The 21,450-nt window shown below is 40.6% G+C and overlaps 1 protein-coding gene across 1 annotated transcript in view; it reads left to right on the forward strand.

Annotated features, from left to right (window-relative positions):
* Nucleotides 1-237: 237 nt before the first annotated feature.
* Nucleotides 238-21,450, forward strand: part of EPDR1 (ependymin related 1) — a 28,656-nt gene continuing 7,443 nt past the window's right edge. Inside the window, exon 1 of the mRNA XM_053994152.1 lies at nt 238-503. Coding sequence (XP_053850127.1) covers nt 238-503 — 266 coding nt within the window. The remainder of the gene's footprint in view (nt 504-21,450) is intronic.

The following is a 21,450-nucleotide window of genomic DNA, read 5'->3' on the forward strand; positions in this document are numbered from 1 at the left end:
GGCGCCCAGGCCCTCCCGGCTGCGGGGAGGGAGGCGTGAGAGGGCGCGAGTCCCGGTGGCCTGTCGCCGCGCCGCCTCGTGCCCCGCTGGCGTTCTGGGCGCTGTGGCAGCAGCCGCCTCTCGCCGCCGAGCTGATGCGGGTTTGGAGGCGGGCCGCCCCCGCCCCCCGGCACAGCCTGCCCGCCCGCCTGCGCGCCGTGCGGGGCGGCCGTGCGCCGAGGGAGCGCGGAGCGGAGCATGGCGCGGCCGGCGGCCGGGCGGCAGCAGCGCCCGGGGCCGGCGCCGCCGCTGCGGCTGCTCCTGCTGCTGGGTGTCCTCCTGCTGCGCGGTGGAGCGGCGGCGGCGGCGGCCGAGCCGTGCCAGGCGCCGCGGCAGTGGGAAGGGCGCACCGTGTTCTACGAGCACGGCTCGGGCCGCAACACGCGGGCCGCCGTCTCCTACGACGGCCCCAACCAGCGCGTCCGGATCCTGGAGGAGAGGAAGGCGCTCATCCCCTGCAAGAAGTAGGTGGCGGCGGGACCTGCGGCGGGGCCGGGCCGGGCGGGGCGCTGAGGGTCGGCACAGAGCCCGGAGGCGCCTCCCGGGGAGTGCGGGTGATGCGAAGCCGGGAAGGGGGGACTCCCTCGGGCTCCGCGTTGCCGGTCGCTCCTCCCCTGCGTGAGTCGGGACAGCGCGGGGACGGCGGCAGGCGAGGCACCGGCGTGCTGGGAACAGCTGGCGCTAGGAAACCTGTCACCAGCATGGTTTGCATCCATCCTCCATGTAGATGTATGTGTATATATCTCGAGAGATTTATGATCAACAGTGTCAGTTTTTTTACCTTCAGAGATATTTTTCCCCCTCCCATCTCTTTTGCTATTTAAATGGAATTTGAAACGAATCCAAAAATTTGTAGTATAATGAGGTATCATGAGGTATTATGAAGAGGTTATACTCAAACATGTGAATAACGTTATGGAGTAAGGGAGGAGGCACTAGATCAGTAATTTACTAATAAGTTTGAGTTACAAGTTCTCTGGGCCTTCTAGGTCCTTGTCAGTGCTTGGTCCTAAGTCAGTGCCAGGGTGTCAGGATGCATCAATTACCTGTGGTACAGTGTATTCTTTCCCATTGCACAGTCCTGCAGGACCTTCCTGTTCTTCATTTATACAGGATATATCTGTTAAGCCCATAACTAATCCCAAAAAATCCCTGTGTCATTGTTTGTTTCTTGATTTGCTGAAAATCAAATGTAGAAAAAAGCTGACTAAGGAAGATCCTCTTTTTTCCTTCCTGAGCCTGATAAGCTCAGGTTGGGTAGGAGAACTGATCGGCCTAGAGAGGCCTTGCTGAGTGAAACATTTCTGGCTACTGAGCGTCAATCACTTTCAGACAACATATCAAAACATACCTTCCAGCGTGAGGGTAGCAGGTCTGCCCATACCTCTGCCTCTGCCACCTACAGATTGTTCAAATAATAGTGCATCCCTCCTGGGAATGTGTGAGACAAGGTAATGACTAGCCTACAAATGCTGTATCATCCAAACTAATGGTCTCTCCTGTTAAAAAAATCAATATTCCTTTTTCCTGCTGTATTTTTTTTTCCTGACAATCAATTTCATACCAACATAGCACAGTAATTGTTTTAATCTTTCCAAAGCATATGCTCTTCTGTGATCCTTTCCCTCCAAATCCCCTGATGCTCGTAGAACTGTTTTGTGTGTTTCATTTTCAGGCTTACCTGTGCCTCATTGTAAGCTTTTTTCATTACTGTTTTTGTATAGTGGCCATGTGAAGAATGGTAAAAACAACAAACAGGTGTTTGCTGGTGGTCTGCTGACACACAGCATGGAGTCTGACACTGGCCATGCGGTGTTCATGCTTCCTTTCTTCTGCAAGTCCTAGGTTGACTTTAATGTTTGACAAGCATAAAGCTGTGCTACAAAGCCTGATTCAGGTCGTTTCCAGCTTCTAAGTTGTATTACACTCATTTCTTAAAGTTTATATTTATTTTATTTGAAAACTTTAAGATTGAATAATTACATTTTGGACTCTGGGCCACATTTTGTCTTTTTCCAAGATCTTTTTACATTTTTGATAAATACCTGCTGTGGATGCACTTTTGTCTGGGTTGGTAGTGCTAGAAAGAGGCAGAGTACAGACAGGTGTCCTTGTTGATTTTTGCTGTGTTAGATTTTTGTTGTAAACAAATTTCTGACCTCAGGGGTCTTTAATGTTTCCAGGTCCATGTTTTCTGCCATCCAAAGTTCGAGACAGGTTTTGTTATATGTGCAGTAGTGTCTGCTCAGGGCATGACCCAGCTTCCATTTAAGTCAGCAGAAAGTCTCCTATTGGTTTCAGGTTGGATCAGAATTGTGATCACAACTTCATTTCACAGAGATTTATCCTGTCTTTTGAAAAAGAACCTCTCCACCCTGTTTTGACATTGACAAGAAAGGGGTAATTACACCGAGGCAATGAGTACAAAATCAACAAGAAAAATAGTGCTGCCCTGGTCTGTAAGGAAATTTCAGTCTAAATTCTCACATTTTGCTCCTATCAGATGTAACTTATGTGCAGCAATCAGGGTTGGCCAACAACCACAGTTTTCTACAGAGCATTTTCTGAAGCTTGCAAATGTGGACCTTAATCAGACACAGCCCTGATTGAGTTACTGGCTGAGGTTAATCAAGGACACAAAGATTTGCCTGTGTGGAATGGCTTGCAGGCTCATAACCACAGAAAAGCATGAAACTTTTAGGTTTTATTGTAGATTTATGTTTAAAATTAACAAATTCTGCCATGTGGCATTTTCATACCTACCTCAACTCCAGATAAGTAGCCATAAGGTAAACGCCCATTTGCTGCTTCATTAATATCACTTCTTTGTCCATCGGTTGTTTGGAGATCACCTGAGATGCAGGGACCACATTGGTAAAGAGTGCCCATTCCCCATTGTCCAGCTGCACTGTGTCACCTGCCACCTGGGCACACGCCTCGCTTGCCAGACAACCAATAGAGCCACTTCATTAGAGAAGTCATAGTTGTGGTTTCAACCAGCTTGTTGGGCGGGTGTTTCTCTAGGTCACACAGTTGGCTCCTGCACTCTGGCTCAAAGTGTAAAAACTACCAACAGTGATCCTAGGCTGAGATTTTTTGAGGAGAACGTATTCCAGTTGGATTCATTTCTGGGCTTTCTTTTTCACTTCTTTTACAGACCCAGCCTTATCTACACTCTACTTCCTTTGTTTTCTCCAGCATGCCTTGCCCTGCTGCTTCTTTCCCCTTCAGGATCAAATCTTTGGGGATAGACAAGGTGAGCAGGCAGGGACAATTTTAAAGTTTTGTGTAGTGCTCAGCTGATACTGATAGCAGAAGAGAAAAGAAAACAAACATTGAGTATATTGTGCTGTTTCCCATTTGGACTAGGTCATTCCAGATATAATGTGAAAGGGGAACACTTGAAACAGCTCCCTAGACCTCTTGAGGCAAAGCTGTTCTGTTAAACACAGAACATGTTTTTTAATCCTTTATGGCCTACTATATGAAATTACTTCCTTTTGTGCTCTCTGGATGTTAACCCTCTGTTGGCCTCTACCTCAGGACACTTCACAAAATAGGTAGCAGTCACCAGCATGGTTTGCAGCTGGGGCAAGAGTTTCTTTTTAAGGTAACTTGAAATGGTGTAGATTTGAGTATGACATCTCTGCAAACTGGTGAGAAATTCTAGAACAAAAAAGTCCAAACAAAGAATCCTACTGACTGCACTGTGGCCAAAACTTCATGTCATCCATCACCTTTCATTTTCTTGGAGAAATAGAGCAAGGGGTGTGCTCTTTGGCACTGTTGAAGCCACTCAACAGGTGTTAGTGTTCAGTTATGAAGAAAGAAAAGCACAAGTGAGGAGCAGAGCAGAAATAGTACAGGTGGTGTTTGAGAGCTGGAGTGTTACTTGCCACATGCTGTGTTCACAGTTTCACACTTTTCTTCCATACTATTTTCCACAGAATGATTTGCAAGGAAGGCCCAATACTTATATATTGTCCTATGAGAAATGTGATGGTGGGAAGAAAAGAAATTCCATGTGGTCAAGAAAGTCAGTAGGAGGAAGAAAATGCTTTTTTGTTTTTTCTTCTATGCATGTATTTTAACAGAAACTTCCTTGCTCTATTGTACAGTACTCAGCACATTGCCTGTGTATTTGTAACTGTCAGGGTTAGTGTCTTAAAAACTGTAGCTGCACCGCAGAAAAACAATCAGGAGGTGCCCTATCAGTGTTAATTTAAAAACAGAGTGTTGTTAAATTCCTTTAGTTCAATCATATTTGCAAAAGATAGGCACAATTAAGGGGAGGATAAACTCCTCACCTGGCCGCACAAACTGCTGGTGTGATGGAGGAGTGACAAAGCTATGTTTAGAGAAATAAGTCTCTTATTCTGGCAGACTCTTTGCCTGTATGTGTCAATCCCTGTCCTTGACTGAAGAGAGGCAGCATAAGGTCAGGTGCAAATATAACAACATTCATCTGGAGAAGAGGTGATGACTTTTCAAAATAAACAGAGTGTGGGTACACGTGTCTGACTTAACTACTTTTTAGTTGTTTTAGGATGTGTGATTGTAAAGGAAAAAACAGCGGTGTCTGACCTATTAAAATCGTATCATCCATCCGTTCTGTGGTCATTGTGGTGACTCAATAGGCTAAGTATTGAGCTACGCTGAGCAACTGCAAATTTGTTTCCCAGACTTGGTTTTGGGAGTGGTTTCTGCAGTTTAATGTTTTGGGGAATGAAAGACTGTCACGGGTAACATTTTCAGAATTGGCCAAGTTGCCCAGGAACCCAAGTTCCATTTTTTAAATATTATGTAGAGTGTGCAGACTTGTGAGACCCTTAATTTGCAGTGAAACAGAAATGAATTTTCAGCAGTTTCTCTAAATGTAACCTTAGTTCTTGGGACCTAAAATTCGTCATAAGCTGCTGTGTATATAACTCGCTTCTGAGAACAAGATCTGAAGGAAGGTACTTAGATCTCCTGCATTTACTTTGCTCCTATAGATGTCAAGTTCTTTCAAGTGTCTGCTGCTGCTAATGACTGTGAGTTTGGAAAGCTGCTGTGCTGGATGCACACTGACTCTCAGATGCCAGGCAATACCCTGAAGCAAGCCTCAGTTTTTCTAATGAGAGTTGTGTGGTGGGGTATGGAGGGTTGGCTGTAAAAGCCTCAACCCCTGCATTTCCATCATAAGCCCATTTACAAGTCAGTTTAGTGAGTCCCTCAGTGATGCTTCCTGCCGAGGCAGCTGGCTCCTTGGAGAAGGCCACTGTACAAGGAGGGAACTGTGGCCCATTATGGCTGCATTGAGGAGCATCTCGTCTCACTTCAGCTGTTCATTCTGTTTGTTTTCTGACCCCAGGCAGCAGCAATCATTCCCTTTTCCAAGTTCTTGGTCTTGTTGGAAGTTGGCCAGGCTATACAGCTCAGGAAGGCACTGGAGTTAATTGCTTCTGTTGTTACAAGTGGGCTGGTTGGGAAGAGATGAAAACACTGCTCAGGGGAGGCAGTTGAAATTCTTCAGCGGTTGAACTGCATCAGTAACAAACAAGTGGACTCTGTTAGAGGAAGTTGGGAACTGTTAGCTTAGCAAAGCTTTTTCTGTCTTGTGTGCTATGCTTCCTTGGACAACGGCATTTTTGTTAGTTGTAAAAAAAAAAAAAAAAAAAAAAAAAAAACCAGAAAAAAACACCTGAGTATGAATAAAGCAAATCCATTGCTTTGAAATGGCTTTGAAATGTTTAGTGTAGTGTTCTTGAAACCATTGTTTATGCTAAGTGCTCTGGAGCCATTTCATAGAATACCAAAACATAGCATGCATCCAAACTGAACAGAATAAACTGGCTCTTAAATTCAAAATAGCAGGATCCACAAAACCTTTTAAAGCTAGAGAAAAAATGTAGATAAAGTGTCCAGTGACCAGCTTGCTAGAGCACTGGTTGGTGTACTTAAAAAACACTGTCAGACACTCACTGGGATCATTACTACCACATGAGTTCTAGCTATTGTTTACTAGATGTTGTTAAAAAACAGAGGTTCTCATTAAAATGTTTTGTTTTTCTAAAAGATGTTAAATGGTAGTCACTAACACCATGTTGTACTTGATACTAGTGGATTGGCTTAAGCGTTTTATCCGTCTGAATTACTTCTTTTTTCCCTCTTATCATCTCATGCTTGTCTATTTGAACTTTTTGAAATAATGTATTTTTGCATTGAAACTTATGGCTCATTTTATAGTGTTGGACATTATACCAAAAACTTAAGGCAAGACCAGGACTGCACTGAAAACACAATATGCCTATATATCTATAACTTGGACCAATGTTTTCAAAAGATAAATAATGTAATTTTTTTTTCACGTTTTTTTAATTCTTTTTTTTCTTTTTTTTTTTTTTTTTCCTTTTTGGTAGAGATTTAAAATGGACATGAATAGAAAGAAATTCAGTGTTCTGTGGTCACAAACAGCTGATGGTGACATGACTGCACAGCTAAACAAACACAATGAAAGACATCTTTATATTCATGATCTTAATTTGGACTCCATTCAGCTTGAGGCCTGATGCAATTCGGATGTCACAACTGACAACATCACACCTATTCTCACAGGACCAGAGGCCATTCATCTGAAAAAGTATCTCCTCTGAAGGCTAAACCAGAATTTTCTAATAAAGGGTTTCTCTGAGGTTATTTCTTTCCCAGATAGAGACCTGATTTGTATTATATATCAACAGGCCTATCCATTTATTAGCTGCATGGAACAGGTTTTCAACTGGATGACATTTTCCCAGACAAGTGAAGTCAGTGAAATGGTACCTTACTATGCCTTTTTTGGTATGCCAAGTCATTGGTTGATTGAAAATTGAAAGTTATGGTTCAGGTATCCTTCTATCCTCTCTATTTTGCTATAAACTAACTGGTGGCTAACCTTGGCATGGCATAATAAATAATACTGAGCTATTCAGACTTGAGGCCATCCAGCTGTGAATCTGTGTAGCTGCAGCAACAACAATCCAATTCCTCATCTTGATCAGCTTCATCCCTATCTTCAGATGACTTTCATTTTGGCCTTACCTGTAGATTTGCAAGGAATCACATGCTCAGCAACTTGAGGAGTTCTCTCTCATGAAGTATTTTTACCTGTTGCTCTTCTTTACTCAAAGGGGAAATTATTTTCTCCCTCCAGAGTGTTTTTAAGGCATGGTACAGTGTCTGATGTGCTGGGGAGGGGATGATGTCTGGGGAAAACAGGGACACTTTGTGCAATATTTTGGCTCTTCTAGAATAAGGAGCATTATGCCCAGCATGGCATTGCATAACATGAAGGTACCAGCGGCCAGTGAAACTTCTCCTTACCTCTGCCAAGCAGCCCTGCTTCTTTCAGTTGTTTTTGTTCACTGCCTCACTTTCATGGACCCAGGGGAGATGTAGGTATGTTGACTCAAGATCTGAGATTCCACAGGGAAATTTTGTGTTGTCCTGAGGCTCCAGAGGATGCTTCTTTGCCTGTATCATGGTCACTCTCCCATACCTGAGAGTCATAGGCCTAGAACAGGATTTTCTGCCAAGAATTTGTTCCTATCTGTGAAAGCACGGACAGTTCAACATGAGAGAGAGTCTTTGTTTTTAGTGGTGTATTAAGTAGTGTATCTGGAACTGGTACCACTTATACATTCACACTCAGGAGTAAATTGGGGATTTCCAACAGCAGCCTAAATGTCCTTGTCCAAAACCCAGTATATGGTTTTCTTACTGCAGGTGGTTTTACTACCCAATTTATGGTTTTCTTCTACAGTAAGAAAGAAGGAATCATTTGTTTTCATGTGAACTCACATTTTTTTTAATCTTTCATAAAAATCCCTGGCTAACATTTATTTGAGAATCAGTTTAATCATTGTTTTGAAGGTTATGTGCTGACATTTGGCTTTGTGTCCAACTCGATATTAAAAGTGTTTCCTGTGTATCACAAAAAGTCAGAAAGATATGGTAACTTCGGCAATTCTTGTTTTTGCTGTGAGAATTTTACTAGCAACATTCCTACAGTCAATAGGGTTGTTCCCATAACTTAACAATGACCATATTTATGCTTTTACAGATTTGTGTTTATGTGTTTTCATGATTTTAAAATTTCTGGCATCAGAACATGAATTTGGCAGGCATTTTCTTCTTGTACAGTGCTCACACTGTAGTTACTACAATTTTTCAGTCTTTGGCTACTAAGAGTTCATATGTCTGGGGAGCTGCTTAGGTATTAATTCCATGAAAGCTTATTTTATCCCTTTCATTCCTTATGAAATTTACCCTTCCATTCTGGCATCATCCAGACTATGTTTTGTGGGCTAAATCCAGCCCAGAGGGAGCTTCCATCTAGCCTTCTGCCTTTCCCCACTGAATAGCTCCTTGTTGGTTTAATGATTGTTTGAAATTTGGATCCCTGAGTTGCTGCCCTTCTGTCCATGTGGGAGGAACAGAAGAAACTGGATGCATAAGTTGGAAATCACCTCAGTCAACCCTGTGGCTGAGGGTCAGTGGTATACACTGCCATATTGAAGGAGTGATTGAAAATTCATGGTAATATGTGTGCAGATGCCAACACTGTGTGTGTGTAGCTTATTTCTTTTGCATATGAAAGTGATGGATTTTGGGATTATTAATTTCTTATCTGACAAAAATAACCTGTAAGATTCCAGCAGTGAACATGATGTAGATTGTCAAATATCATTGAGAGATACCAAATTATGTTGATTCTGGAGCTCTGTCTGCATTTTCTTTATTTCTGTTTTGTTTTGTAACTAAAAAAAGAACATGTTTCAAAGCTTAATAGAAATACATGTAGGACTGCGAGCCTGTCTGATTCAACCCAACTGTCCCCAAAGAGTGATCTAAGAGTGATAAGAGCACCTCATAATTATGGAGTTCTAAAAGAGTAGTAAAAATCTTGATTGCTGCCTTCTTTTGGATATTAGAAGACTGAAACTTTCTTGACTCTAGCTTAACTTTTTTGCTGTAGCTTCTCCCTAAATCATAAACAAAAGCAATCTCTTCATTGCTATTCAAATTACTTTTTAATATGAAACATCTAAGTGGCTTGTCCTTAAGTTCATTAAACTCATTTGCCCTTCTCAAATGGAAAGTGATATTGTCTACCTACTAGTTATCTTATTTTCTATATGTATTATTTTTCCTGAGGATAGTTCATAATGGAATGTGATAATGTGATAGATAGCAAACAATGCAGAAGACCAATATTACCACATGTATTGCTTCATCTCTTATTAAGGTTACTTACTTCTTCACTTAATTTAAAAAATAACATTGCAATAATACCCGGCATATTTACCTTTTGGTCAGTTGAATAGTTCACAAGTAAATCATTCCAAAAACGGCTTCAGTGACCCTTAGTGATTGACTTCTAGTGCAGTAATGTACTCTTCAGAATCTGTTCCTTTATAGCTGTTGCCAAATATTATTTCATACTTTAGAGTGTGTGTTCAAAACACACAGTCAACTGCTCTAGCAAGAAAAGTTTTGTGATGTCTGTAACTAATTTTTCAAATTGTCATTTGGAACAAACCATTTTCTAATGTACATTTTCTTCAGGCTTTAATGGAGTAAGAGAAAAAGAGCCCCAAAACACCTCCACATAATGTAGTCCTTATCAGCAAGATAAAGAACAAAAACCTCTATCTTCATTCTACTCTGTTCTTTATTCAGAGGTTGGGACCAACTGCAGTAAAAATAAAATAAAATTTAAAAAAAAAAAAAAAAAAAAAAAAAAAAAAAAAAAAAAAAAGATAGCAAGGAAGGTAAACCACTAATAAGACTTTCCACTGAGGTTTTGGTCTCTGATGTTGCCCATCCCTTACTCTGTCCGTTCTGGCACTTTCACACTTAGCATGCCTTAATTTGCTATCCTTCTATCAGTTCTTTGTGGGAATTCATAGTTGCTATTTCATCTGAAAATCAGATGGCTCAGTAGATACGAGGGCTTCTGAAAATGTGTTGTGCTTTGCCATTTTGGTGAAACCCTACACAGGAAAGCTGGTATGAGACCTGTATAGCTGCTAAACAGCTGGAAATTTCTTCTTAAGTAGTCTGTCTGCATGGAGACCTACTGTTTGTATGGATACCTGTTGTTTCAGAAATTAATGTTTCTGAGGGGAATGGCCAGATTTTCCCCAGAATTTTCCAATGGCAGTTTTGCGCATGGCAGTGCTAAAGGCTTTTAAGCACTCATATGGAGACCGGAGTCCACCCAGTGAACACAACAAAGAAAGATTTCATTTTTCATTCTTTCAGTATCTCCTAATACTATTTGCAACTGTGGTTTTATCATATTCAGATACTTTTCTTGCCAGGAAACTTAAGATTCTGCCATACTTTTAGGCAGACAGCACTGGAAAGTTTACTCATGCAGTTATGGTAATTCTCAGAGGATACAGAATTCTGTACAGATTAAGGAATTCTTAGTAGAATTCATTTCCAAATTAATGTATCACTATTTAATTGGATCCAGATTTGTTAACTTACATCTTCTCTACAAGAAATTAATTTCTTTTTCTTATCTGTGAGAGTACCTGGGGACTTTGAGCAATCTGGTCTAGTGGAGGATGTCCTTGCCCATGGCAGGGGGCTGGAAGTAGATGATCTTTAAGGTCCCCAAAGCATTCTGTGATTCTGTGATTATTTGGACACTTCCTTGTATCATTTTAAGTACCTGCGCCCAAAACGGCACAGGATTTGCAAAGCCAGACTGGTTTGTTACCCTGTCTCTTCGAGAAAATAGAGGAGGGCACAAACTTGGATAATACGTTGATAAAGTGTGAAGGTGAGGTATTTCCTGTACTTTTTTAATAGATGAAAGAAAAGAATTATAGAAAGTAAAAGGAGATAAGTGTATGAGAGCAGAGTCACCCTATTGCATTAAGTTTATCCCCTTGCTATTGAAGAGGGAAAATGTAAGAGACCACCTAACTGCTTCAACACAGGAGAAGATAAAAAATTCCTATTTTTTTTTAACTTCTGCTCTGCCTATCTCTAAACCAAATGTAAGCAAGATAGTAATTCTCAATACATTTATGTATATTCTTTGTTTATTATGACGCACTTAGACACATTTTTTGTTAGTTTTCACTGAGTGTAAGAGCATGTGACTTCACAAGATATGTACCTCATAGCCATGTTATTGTAAGTTCCTAAATTCCTAAAGTAAGTCATCTAGTCCTCTGAAGAAGAAAACAGTTGCTCACTAGAGATGTCCAGAGTACCCAGTCTGTCACATAAGTTGTGCTAGCATAGTCAAGCCAAGTCAAAGTGACGTACAGTCAGATGATATTCGAGGCACTGCCTCAAAAATGTAGCTACCGCAACTGCTTATCTGGAGCCAGGTAGAGGGATCCATGGTGGGTCAAGTGGGACCTCCTGTATTTTTGTGTTTTGGAAGTCTAACACGTCTGAAACACACTTTGGTTCTTTGGATTTCTTCCTCTGAAAGAATGGAAAAAAATCAGGCCTACAAGCCTGATTCATGCCCCCAGATATGGAAAGGCAGTTTCAGGCTGTAAAACTCCATAGATTATTTTTGTAGATAGTCTTTGGCGTTTTTTTAATGTCCCTTAAAATATTATGAAAAGTAAAACAACATCTCATCATCACAGCATGTGTATGAAGTTTACCAGGATCTTAGTACAGTGTATGAACAAGCATCAAATGTAAGGAATGAAGTCAGCTCAAATCATTAGCCGAAACGAAAAGGAGGTGAAGTAGCACATGTAGAAATTAAGTTTTGTGAGACCTGATAATAGCAGCCTCCAGGTACAATGCCCTTGAGATAGACCTGCAGTGCAGAGCACTGGAGCAGGCAGTAACAACATAAGGCTTGGTTGGTGCAGAAGGTTTTTTCAGTCCTCTCTTCCCCTGCTTGCTTCAGTAGCACCTCCCTCCCTCAGAAACCACTTTCCTATTCCCTGGATGAGTCCAACTACATGGTTAATGCAATGCAGGGAATGTGGGAGATCAAGTATCCCAAGCAATACAGCAGACCAGAAAACAAATGAATAAATGAAAACGCTCCAAAGATTTCTCCTAAGCAAATTAATTTTTCTGAGTCTCCTTACTCTCAGAGTTGTAGGATTTTTGTCCAGTTAGCTGTAACAAGAGACTACATAGAAAAACCTTCCCAAGGAGAGTTTTTATGACAAAAAGATGTTGCATATAATTTAGGTGTTTGCAGTTAAGGATATAAAGATATTAATTACTTTGCCTAAAAACAGAACACTATAAGGCAGAAGAAAAAGAAACATCACAAAGCACAGAATACGAAAAAATTGGGAAAACTTGTGGAAATATATTTTTGTGCGGTTGAGATTGCATAAGATGTTATGTTCGCCTTTCAGTATCTCTTTTCGTTGCCCATTTGAGATAAGTTGATAGTCATTCTAGGTTTTAACTTTTTTCAACTTACTCTTTCTTCTAAATGGAACACCTGATGTAGCATCTGTAAAAATCACTGAAACTTTTCTGTCTGATTTCACAAGACTTTGGGTCAGGTTAATGTATCATTTTGGAGAAGGGGTTATCGAGCCATATTTTTCTCTAATTACATAGCTGATGGATGGAAATGGCAAACAGCAGCAGTTACATGAGGATCTGCTCTTATGATGTGAAAAGAACAATTGTTACTTGACAATTGGAAACATGCAGGATGAGAGAGAAAATCTGATGGGCAGAAAGTGATTTCTGTTCATATGCTTCTCTGGATAGAGAATTCAGGAGTTTCTTATGCAATCTTTGAATACAAAAAAAGTGTCTAGTAAAATTGGGCACCTCCATTTTGCAATGATTACTCTGACACACTGAATTTTATAATATACTAAATTCTGTCCCTCTGAAAATTTGCCCTTTTTAAGTATCTTCATGTTTGAATGCCCAAAATAGGAAGCTGTTAAAAATCACTGGTCAGTTTTGAAAATTCTGCCCATTAAGTATACAAAATAATGTAATTAGATCAGCAAACAACTGTAACATGCAAATATGAAACTGTGTAATTTTGAAATAAAGTTATTTTCTCTTTTTAAAACAAGAGTTACCTTCATTTCTGTTATGATTATAGGAACAGTAGAGGAAAAGACTTCTAGTATGCACAAAATTTCTAAATTCATATGATTAGGCAAAGCTCAAAGAAAACTATGGCTCCCTGTGTGTGTGCATGTAGGACACTGGGCTCCATGTCAGGAAAACACCCCAAAATTAGGTAAACATACCAGCCTGCTAAAGCCTTCAGTTTGTATTTGTGTCAGATTCTAAATGGTAAAGCTATTTTTGTCATGTTTTAAGCAGCATGGGTAGTCTAAACATGTTCAATAGGTCTAGTGACCTTTTCCTGAGTAATGGAAAACTTTCAGCTGTGCCAATGTAGTATATTTATACCAATATTATTTAAAGGTCTTGCTCTCCTTGCTACTGCTTCTTAGAAGTGTTCTTGAATGAAAATAAACGTGTCAGGGGTTTAATAAAATCGAAATAGCTATAAACATTCTTAAAAACAGAAATGTATGCTTAACCATGCTTCTTTTAGCTGATTGCAGTGTCTTCAGCAACTGTTGTTTCTGTGATGGACTAACAGATAACATGGGAAATAGTTTTGTATCAAACACACTGATGTAGTCCTAATAACTTGAAGATAAAGGTTTTGAAATTAATTTTGATCTTCTAATCACTTACGTATTTTCAGCCCAGCTGATTTTTTAAGGACATGCCAGTTTCTTGTGCTGCATCATGGTTATTGCTTACGGAGGTTTCCTACAAGCAGTAGGCATGTGGTGACTGCTGAAAGCCACTCCCCACCCCCCGAAGGTGAAAAAGCTGTTGCCATAACAAAGAGCACAATAACTCAATAGAGGACCAAAGAAAAACAGTTCTGTGAAGAGCAAGTTTAACAGATAGTTCAACCTTATAATTATTCACTGTGAATGTTGAACGTGTTTCATTTGACTCCTATCTCACCAGTCCTGATTTTAGACAGTATCTGCCTTTAATTCGTTCAGGCACTGAAAACAGTATGATGGTGTAATTTGAGATAATTGAGCAGGCAGAGCTGAAGGTCATCAGTGTGCAGGAGATGGCACCATCTCTCAAATTCCTATGTGAAATACGATGGAGCTATCTGCTGAGACTCCTCAGAGAGTGCCACTGTTGCATTTGGGAGGTCTCAAGAAGTCATCCTCAAAAGGTTGTTCGGCATCTTTATGAAGGTAGCACTGTCAAGAATCCAGGTCTTATAATACCAGGACTTATTGATTGAGATAGTCTGTTACAAAAAAAAACCAGACCAGCAGCCATCAGTATTCTCCAATTGCTTATGTGTAAGGCTGGGAAGGTCCCCAAGTAGCCATATAACCTGTTCCTCCATCCTGGAGAAGAAAAGCTTTACATGGGTTGTCCCTGATCCCTGATTTTCTTACCAGTTCTTGTAAAAGCTGGAGTGTAAGAAGACACAGATGTTTTCAGAGTATCTCCTACATAAGCCCTCCTTGCTTCAGGTGACATGGACGTGGTATTCATTTTTAGCTTTTGATATACCATCTTATCGTTATACCTCAGTCTTGCTGTTGTAGACTAAACACGCTCGATTTCTTCATAGGTCCTGTTTCTTAAACATCCCACTCTCCTTGCTATCCTCTGCATTATATCCTATCTGTTTACCTGTTCCCTTAAGTGAGATAGCCAAAGTCAACAGCAGCAGCAGCATTCTGGTCTCATCAGGACTAAGCAGAGCAGAATAAATGACCTCCCTAATGGACCCAGAACTGTAAACTTCCCTTTCTAAATCATCACTGCACCACTTCTCAGTGGATATGTATGCAAAATGCCATTTCCTTTAGAACCATGTAGCAATTAACGTCTTCCCTAATTATATATTTTCTTTTACATAGACATTCCCTTCTTTTCCGTAATTCTTCTGTTTTGTACACTTTCAGTCAGTTCCACCTGGAATTTTAACACACTGACACACTGTATTTGAATCCAATTATTAATTTATGCACTCACCTAACAATATGACTTTTGATTGATAGCTGCTGAAGGAAGAAGAAAAAGACCTGCACAAAGACTTCTGGTTGAAATGAAGTTATTTTTACATTGGAGGTGAGGAGGAAGAATGTTGTTCAATGCTATGATTTTAGGTTTCATGTATTTCCAGTGAAGTGAATCTCCATCTTTCACAAAGTTTATTTAACAAGAAGCTATACTCAGATTTTTGGATGGAGGTTGGAAAGTTGAAAAGTACTTAGCTTTGAAACTGTTGCATCTGATTATCTAGCATGACTTCCAAACACCCTTGAAAACACTCACAGTCTTTTTATTTTTTATATTGGATAGATATCAGAAAGACCTGAATCATCCCTCTTAAGGAAATCATTGCAGATAGAAGGTGGAAATCATTACATCTTGGGACAGCAATCTGGTACAAGTGCATATCCTCACAAATTTTTCCAGGGAATATTCCATCATGAAATAAAAGTTTGCTCTATCAGAATAGGGACCTCCACCCTGTCTGTTCCAAAGGGCAATCTGTTCCTCAGACTGCTTCATTACTTTTTCTGCAGGAATGCATACTGAAAAGCAATTAACTGGCCAAGTGTATGCATGATGGGATTTACAATCTCAATAAAGATCATTCTAGGGCTTCAGAAATGCATATAATGCCTGTTCCTGGTATATGAAGATCCACCTTTGTTTATAAACAGAAGTTAAGATATGTAAGAAGCTGCAATACCCAGTCCTAGTTGAAAAAAAATGTTTTTTGTGTTTTATTATTTTATTCTAAAATACATGTGTGGAAAAGGGAGAGTATTTTAATTTAGTTATTTGCAATTAAGGAACTTTATTCTACTATGCCTTTCTGATGTGTAAAATACTTTCATAGGGGGCAGAGCTAACATCCAATTTAATATCCTGTCTCAGACCCTCGTTAAGATAAAGGTTAAGAGAAAACTCCAGATAAATTAGAAATAGAATGATAATTCTAATGACAATTAGAATCATTAAATTATTTATGTTGCAAATGACTTTTAGGATCATTGAGTCCAAGAATTAAATTAACAACAACAAAGGCTACCACTAAACTGTGTCCCTAAGCACCACATCTTCAGGTCTTTTAAATACCTCCTGGGATGGTGACTCAACCACCCTGCTGAGCCTGTAACAAAGCTTGAAGAAATTTTTCTAAATATCCAATCTAAACCTCCCCTGGCACAACTTCAGGCCATTTTCTCTTGTCTTATCACTTGCTTCTTGCGATAAGACTCTGGCACCCACCTGGCTACAGCCCCATTTCTGAAAGTTGTAGAGAGCAATAAGGTCCCCCTGAGCCTCCTTTTCTCCAGGTTAAACACCCCCAGATGCATGAACTGCTCCTCATCAGCCTTGTGCTCCAACTCTTCACCAGCTCCATTTCCCTTCTCTGGACACCCTCCAGCCCCTCAATGTCCTTGTCATGAGGGATCCAGAACTGAACACTGAACTGGCCCAGTGCAGCCTCACCAGGGCTGGGTACAAGGGGGCAGTCACTGCCTTGATCCCACTTGCTGATCCAAGCCAGGATGCCGTTGGCCTTCCTGGCCACTTGGGCACACTCCCAGCTCCTGTACAGTTGGCTGACAGCCAGCAACCCCTGGTCCTTTTCCACTGGGCAGCTTTCCAGCCACTCTTCCCCCAGCCTGAAGTGCTCCCTATGGTTGTGACCCAAGTGCAGGACCCAGCTCTTGCCCTTGTTGACCTCATACCATTAACCTCAGCCCAATGATCCAGTCTGTCCAGATCCCTCTGTAGAGCGCTTGTACCCTCCAGCAGATAAACAACACTCCTGCCCAGCTTGGTGTCATTTACAGATGTATTGAGGGTGCACTTGATCCTCTCATCCAGTTTATGGATAAAAATACTAAACAGGACTAGCCTCAGTACTGAGCCCTTGAGAACGGCACTCATAACTGGCCATCAGTTGGATTTAACTCCATTCGCCACTGGCTTGGTCCCGGCTTTTTAGACAGCGTTGAACCTAGTGAACAGTGCACCCATACAAACCATGGGCAGCCAGTTCCTTCAGGATAATGCTGTGGATAATGATGTCAAATACTTTACCAAAACCCAGGAATGCATCAACATCCTTTCCCTCATCCACTGAGCGGATCACCTTGTCATAGGAGATTGGGTTGGCCAAGCGAGCCTTTCATAAACCCCTGCGGGCCAGACCCAATTCTGCACATACTGCATAATGCCACTCAAGGTGATCGGCTCTGTGACCTTTCATGGCACTGACATCAGGCTGACGTGCCTGTAGTTCCTTGTATCCTCCTCCTTGCCCTTCTTGCAGATGAACATCACATTCGATAACTTCCAGTCAACTGTGACCTCCTGAGTGAGCCAGGACTGCTGGGAAATGATGGAAGGTGTCTCGGTGAGCAATTGCGTGCACTCCCTCAATGGTCTTGGGTGGATCCCATCCAGCACACTTGCACGGGAAGAGCTGCCCCACACACTGTTGGCCTGCCCTGGCCTCTACTGCTCCCTGTGGGCTCCATTTATACATGCTAGGGGGATTTGGCCACCATTGCTCCTGGCCCTGCCCAGGTCCCGCCAGCCCTTGTGGCACAAGCTGCAGGCTTCTGGCTGGCCTCTAGATGGAAAATTAAAAACAGGAAGACAGGTATGTCTTTTATGTTTGGGTATGTTTTTTTCCCTTTTTGAGATACTCTCAGTCATTGTAGCCATGTTTTTTCTGGCTCTCTACATGTTAAATTTCTGTTTCCTATTTCTTATGTCTTTACAACCTCTCAGAGAGCCTTAAAATAATTGTGCTCTCAAAAGAGTGTTTCCATGTCTCAGTTTTGAGCATGAACTCTTCCAATTGAGTTACTTACTTCCCTACTTCATATAGCACAAAGAGGGTGAGAACTCTAATAAATAAATTATAATGTACCTCTGTCATTTCCCTCTTTATTATTTCATATTTCCTAAGGTTGGTTGTATATACTGAGAGGTTGAGTCCTGGCCCTCCTCACTCTTTTTGGTCTCCTCTAAGCCGTGCTGTGATTTTCCAGTAACCTTTATTATTATTAACTTACTCATGGAAGCATCATTGTGCTAGACTTTTTTACAAACCCATAACAGGAAAATAATCTCTGACCTCAAGTATATTTTGATATCGTGTGGTTCTGCTATTATATACCATATTCCCTAGGAGGTGATTCCACTGATTCATTGGAAAGCATTATGGTATGCTGGCCACATCTTCCATTCCTTTCCTTTTGAGCTGCATTGTTGTCTACTGAGGGCTCCAGTTACAAATATACTGTTACTTATGAAAACACACAGATGCTCTCTATTAAGGGCAGTGCATCTTGTAGCCTCTTGCTTTATTGTTTTTCTGAATTTCAGCTTCAATTGTGATGCATTGTTCTCAGGGCTGTGACTTGGTGGATTATTTAGAAGTGTCAAATAGCCAAAAGGGGACAGCAAGGGAAACAGGCTTCTTGCTGAAGAGCTGATTTTCCCTTAGTGTTTGCCAAAATAACTAATCTAATTTATGGGAAAACAGTGAAAATAATAAGAAATTGCATCATTTTTTATTGAGTTTCATAATTAAGGTCACAAAAGTATGTCGTCCTTTAGCTGGTGTAGCTTTGACTTTGCAGCTTTTGTTTCCTATATTTAAGGTTCTTTTCCTACACAAACTGCATTATTAGCAGAACTTAAATTGGCTAACTCATTCTGCTTCAGAAACTGGTAGTGTGGTCAAAGTTCCTCATATACCTTGTTAATTCGATACCTGATCCAGAGGGCCTGATTGCCTTGAAAATTTATAAAAAAAAAAAAAAAGCCTTTACAATCTGTGAGTGATTTAAGTCAGACTAAAAGATGCTGCTTTTACACAATATCGCATTACATTTACTGTCACATGTATTTGCACAGTCCTGTATTTGTACAATATACCATAGTCCTGCCCCACTGCCAAACATGTGAGATCAAATATGGTAAATTACTGTTGTTGTTGAGGTCTGATATACCAGAAGAAAAACACAAGTCTGAAATTACCGAAAACTTAATGGAAAAGAGGAAAAGAGTTCCCAGAAATACACTAAAAAACGAATGCTTCTCCCTTTTGAAATGAGCTTGCCAGATCCTTCCAAAAGCAGATGAATGTTCTTGACCTGATGAGTGTTTATCAACTGTCTGCATGTCTGCTTGGCAGCTTTGCTCCCTTGAACTATTCTTGATCTGAGGACCTGAGGAAATGGGGTTATGTAGTCACACATCTAGTAAAGGTTCCCATTCTCCCAGTCCATCTTCAGAAAAAAATGTGTTAAAAAGAGTGGTACCATTGTGGGGTATTTTATCAAGAGGATGCAAGATACCTCGAGAATTAAATATATGGATGTACCTATCTGTTCACACTAGAACAGACAATTTGGGATATTTGTACTAGTCAAATGTGGGGTTAGCTTCTTTCAAAATGTTTAAAAGTGTCTTTTTACAAAGAGAACTGGCAAAGAATTAAGTACCACAAAGGCAGACAGATGCTTCAAGTGTTCATTTAATCACTATGGAGAAAGTAAAGTTAGCTTGCAAATAAATGCAGTGACCTCAGTTTGAAATATCAAATAGCAAATTCTGTTTCCTGCTGAGTAATTCAGTATCTCAGATACAAATAATACATAAAATTTTGCTTCCGTTTTTCAGTAGCTTTATACTACTAGGTAATATAAGTCCTGGCTAACACGAATGAAAGTTTTAAGGTTACAATATATACAGCTGGGAAATCTGAATCAACAGGTTAAAGCCCTAGGTTCATGGAACCCCAGTATACCTTTGCAGTAAAGTCTGTTTTACCATTGTTTCAGTGTTTTTTTGGAGGCAGGATTTGTGATTTTGTTCTTTGTTAATACAACGCCTCACACAACTGCTTTGTGATCACAGATTTGTGTCTCTCCAGTGCTACAGCAATCAAAGGAAAATAATAAACAGCATTTTAAGGCTCTGCCACTGTAAGTTGATTGTCCAAAGCCACAGAGCAAAATTATGCAGAGGCAGATTTAGCACAGAATGAGTTTCTATTACCCAGTCTCAATCTCAGACCATTATTTTGCTTCTCTCTAGCAAATGACCTTGTCTGATATTCTTCAGTACATCACATGGGTCTTGCCAGGCCGCTAACAGCACCTCTGCTCCTCTGAGTCACTACAAAGGCAGTTGGACAGCAAGCAGCTCCTTTCTTTTTGGTTTGGCTCTCACAGGAAAGCCCTTGGAAATAGAGAAGTAAACCCTGGGAGTCAGGCAAGTATGTTAGGTGATGGGCAGGCTAGCAGGCTTCAGGGCTGGGAAGGACCCAGCATAGGATGCAGACAGAGCACCTGAAAAGGAGCTGGTAGCATGATCTTAATATTAATGATTTTTTTTTCTTTATGACAAATGTTGAAAAGTATTTCACTGTTATGAATTGCATTATTAAAATTAAAAAAAAAAACTCACCCATTCAGAAGACAAGTTTATTAGTTCAGGCCTTTGTGAGGGTCCAGGCATGTGTCTTTATGTTATCTGAGCTGTGTCCTGAGAGGGACCTCTGCCTATCTCCCCAGATTTCATTAGGAGTCTCAGAACTGGGACAGTATTTGGATGTACAGCCATCCCTTGCAGTACATCCTTAACACAAGTACTTCACCTTGTGATTGTGTGGTTGTGGTATTCTAGCTTTGCATTTAACTCACTTGGTCTCTTATTCAGAAAAATACTTCCCTTAGCTTGGGAGAAGAAAGTACTGAACCCAGCCTGTATCCCACCTATCTGACATGATTGCTTCTAGCAAAATCAATGGAATTATTTGTGCAGGATATGGTCCAGAAATTCTTTAAAGCATGGGAGCAAAAACGTGTGTGTCTTTATATGCTGGAATTTATCCATTTTCAGGTGCAGACAAAGGGAGTATTAAGGATCATGCAAGAGTCCCATGGTGTACAGGGGGGCGAGGCATACGACGGGGTAGGTTGGAATAGCATAGGAAAGGAAGGGAAATAATCTCAGTCAGTCAAATAAGATAATTTTCCAAGTAACTTCTTCAAATATGTTTCAAGGTGCCTAATTGAGGCCTAGTTGGAGCACTTGGTTTTTGGGGCTTTCTTGAAATTACAGTTTAGGTAATTAAATTATTATAAAAATAATGTTAGAAGTGGGTGCAGGCTGCAAGTATGTTACATTTTTCTGACAAAACAAACTAATTAAAAATAATTTCCTCTACTGTTTCTTTGCCAAGACCTATTCTCAGGACTCTGTGCTTCCCCTCAAGAAGCCAATGAAATATCAGGCATCTAATACAAATAGAGGTAGTACACTCAGGAGTTGGCTGGTTAAAAACAAAAAGAGAAAATATTT

The sequence above is a fragment of the Vidua macroura genome, chromosome 1 (genome assembly GCF_024509145.1).
Source record: "Vidua macroura isolate BioBank_ID:100142 chromosome 1, ASM2450914v1, whole genome shotgun sequence".
NCBI lineage: Eukaryota > Metazoa > Chordata > Aves > Passeriformes > Viduidae > Vidua > Vidua macroura.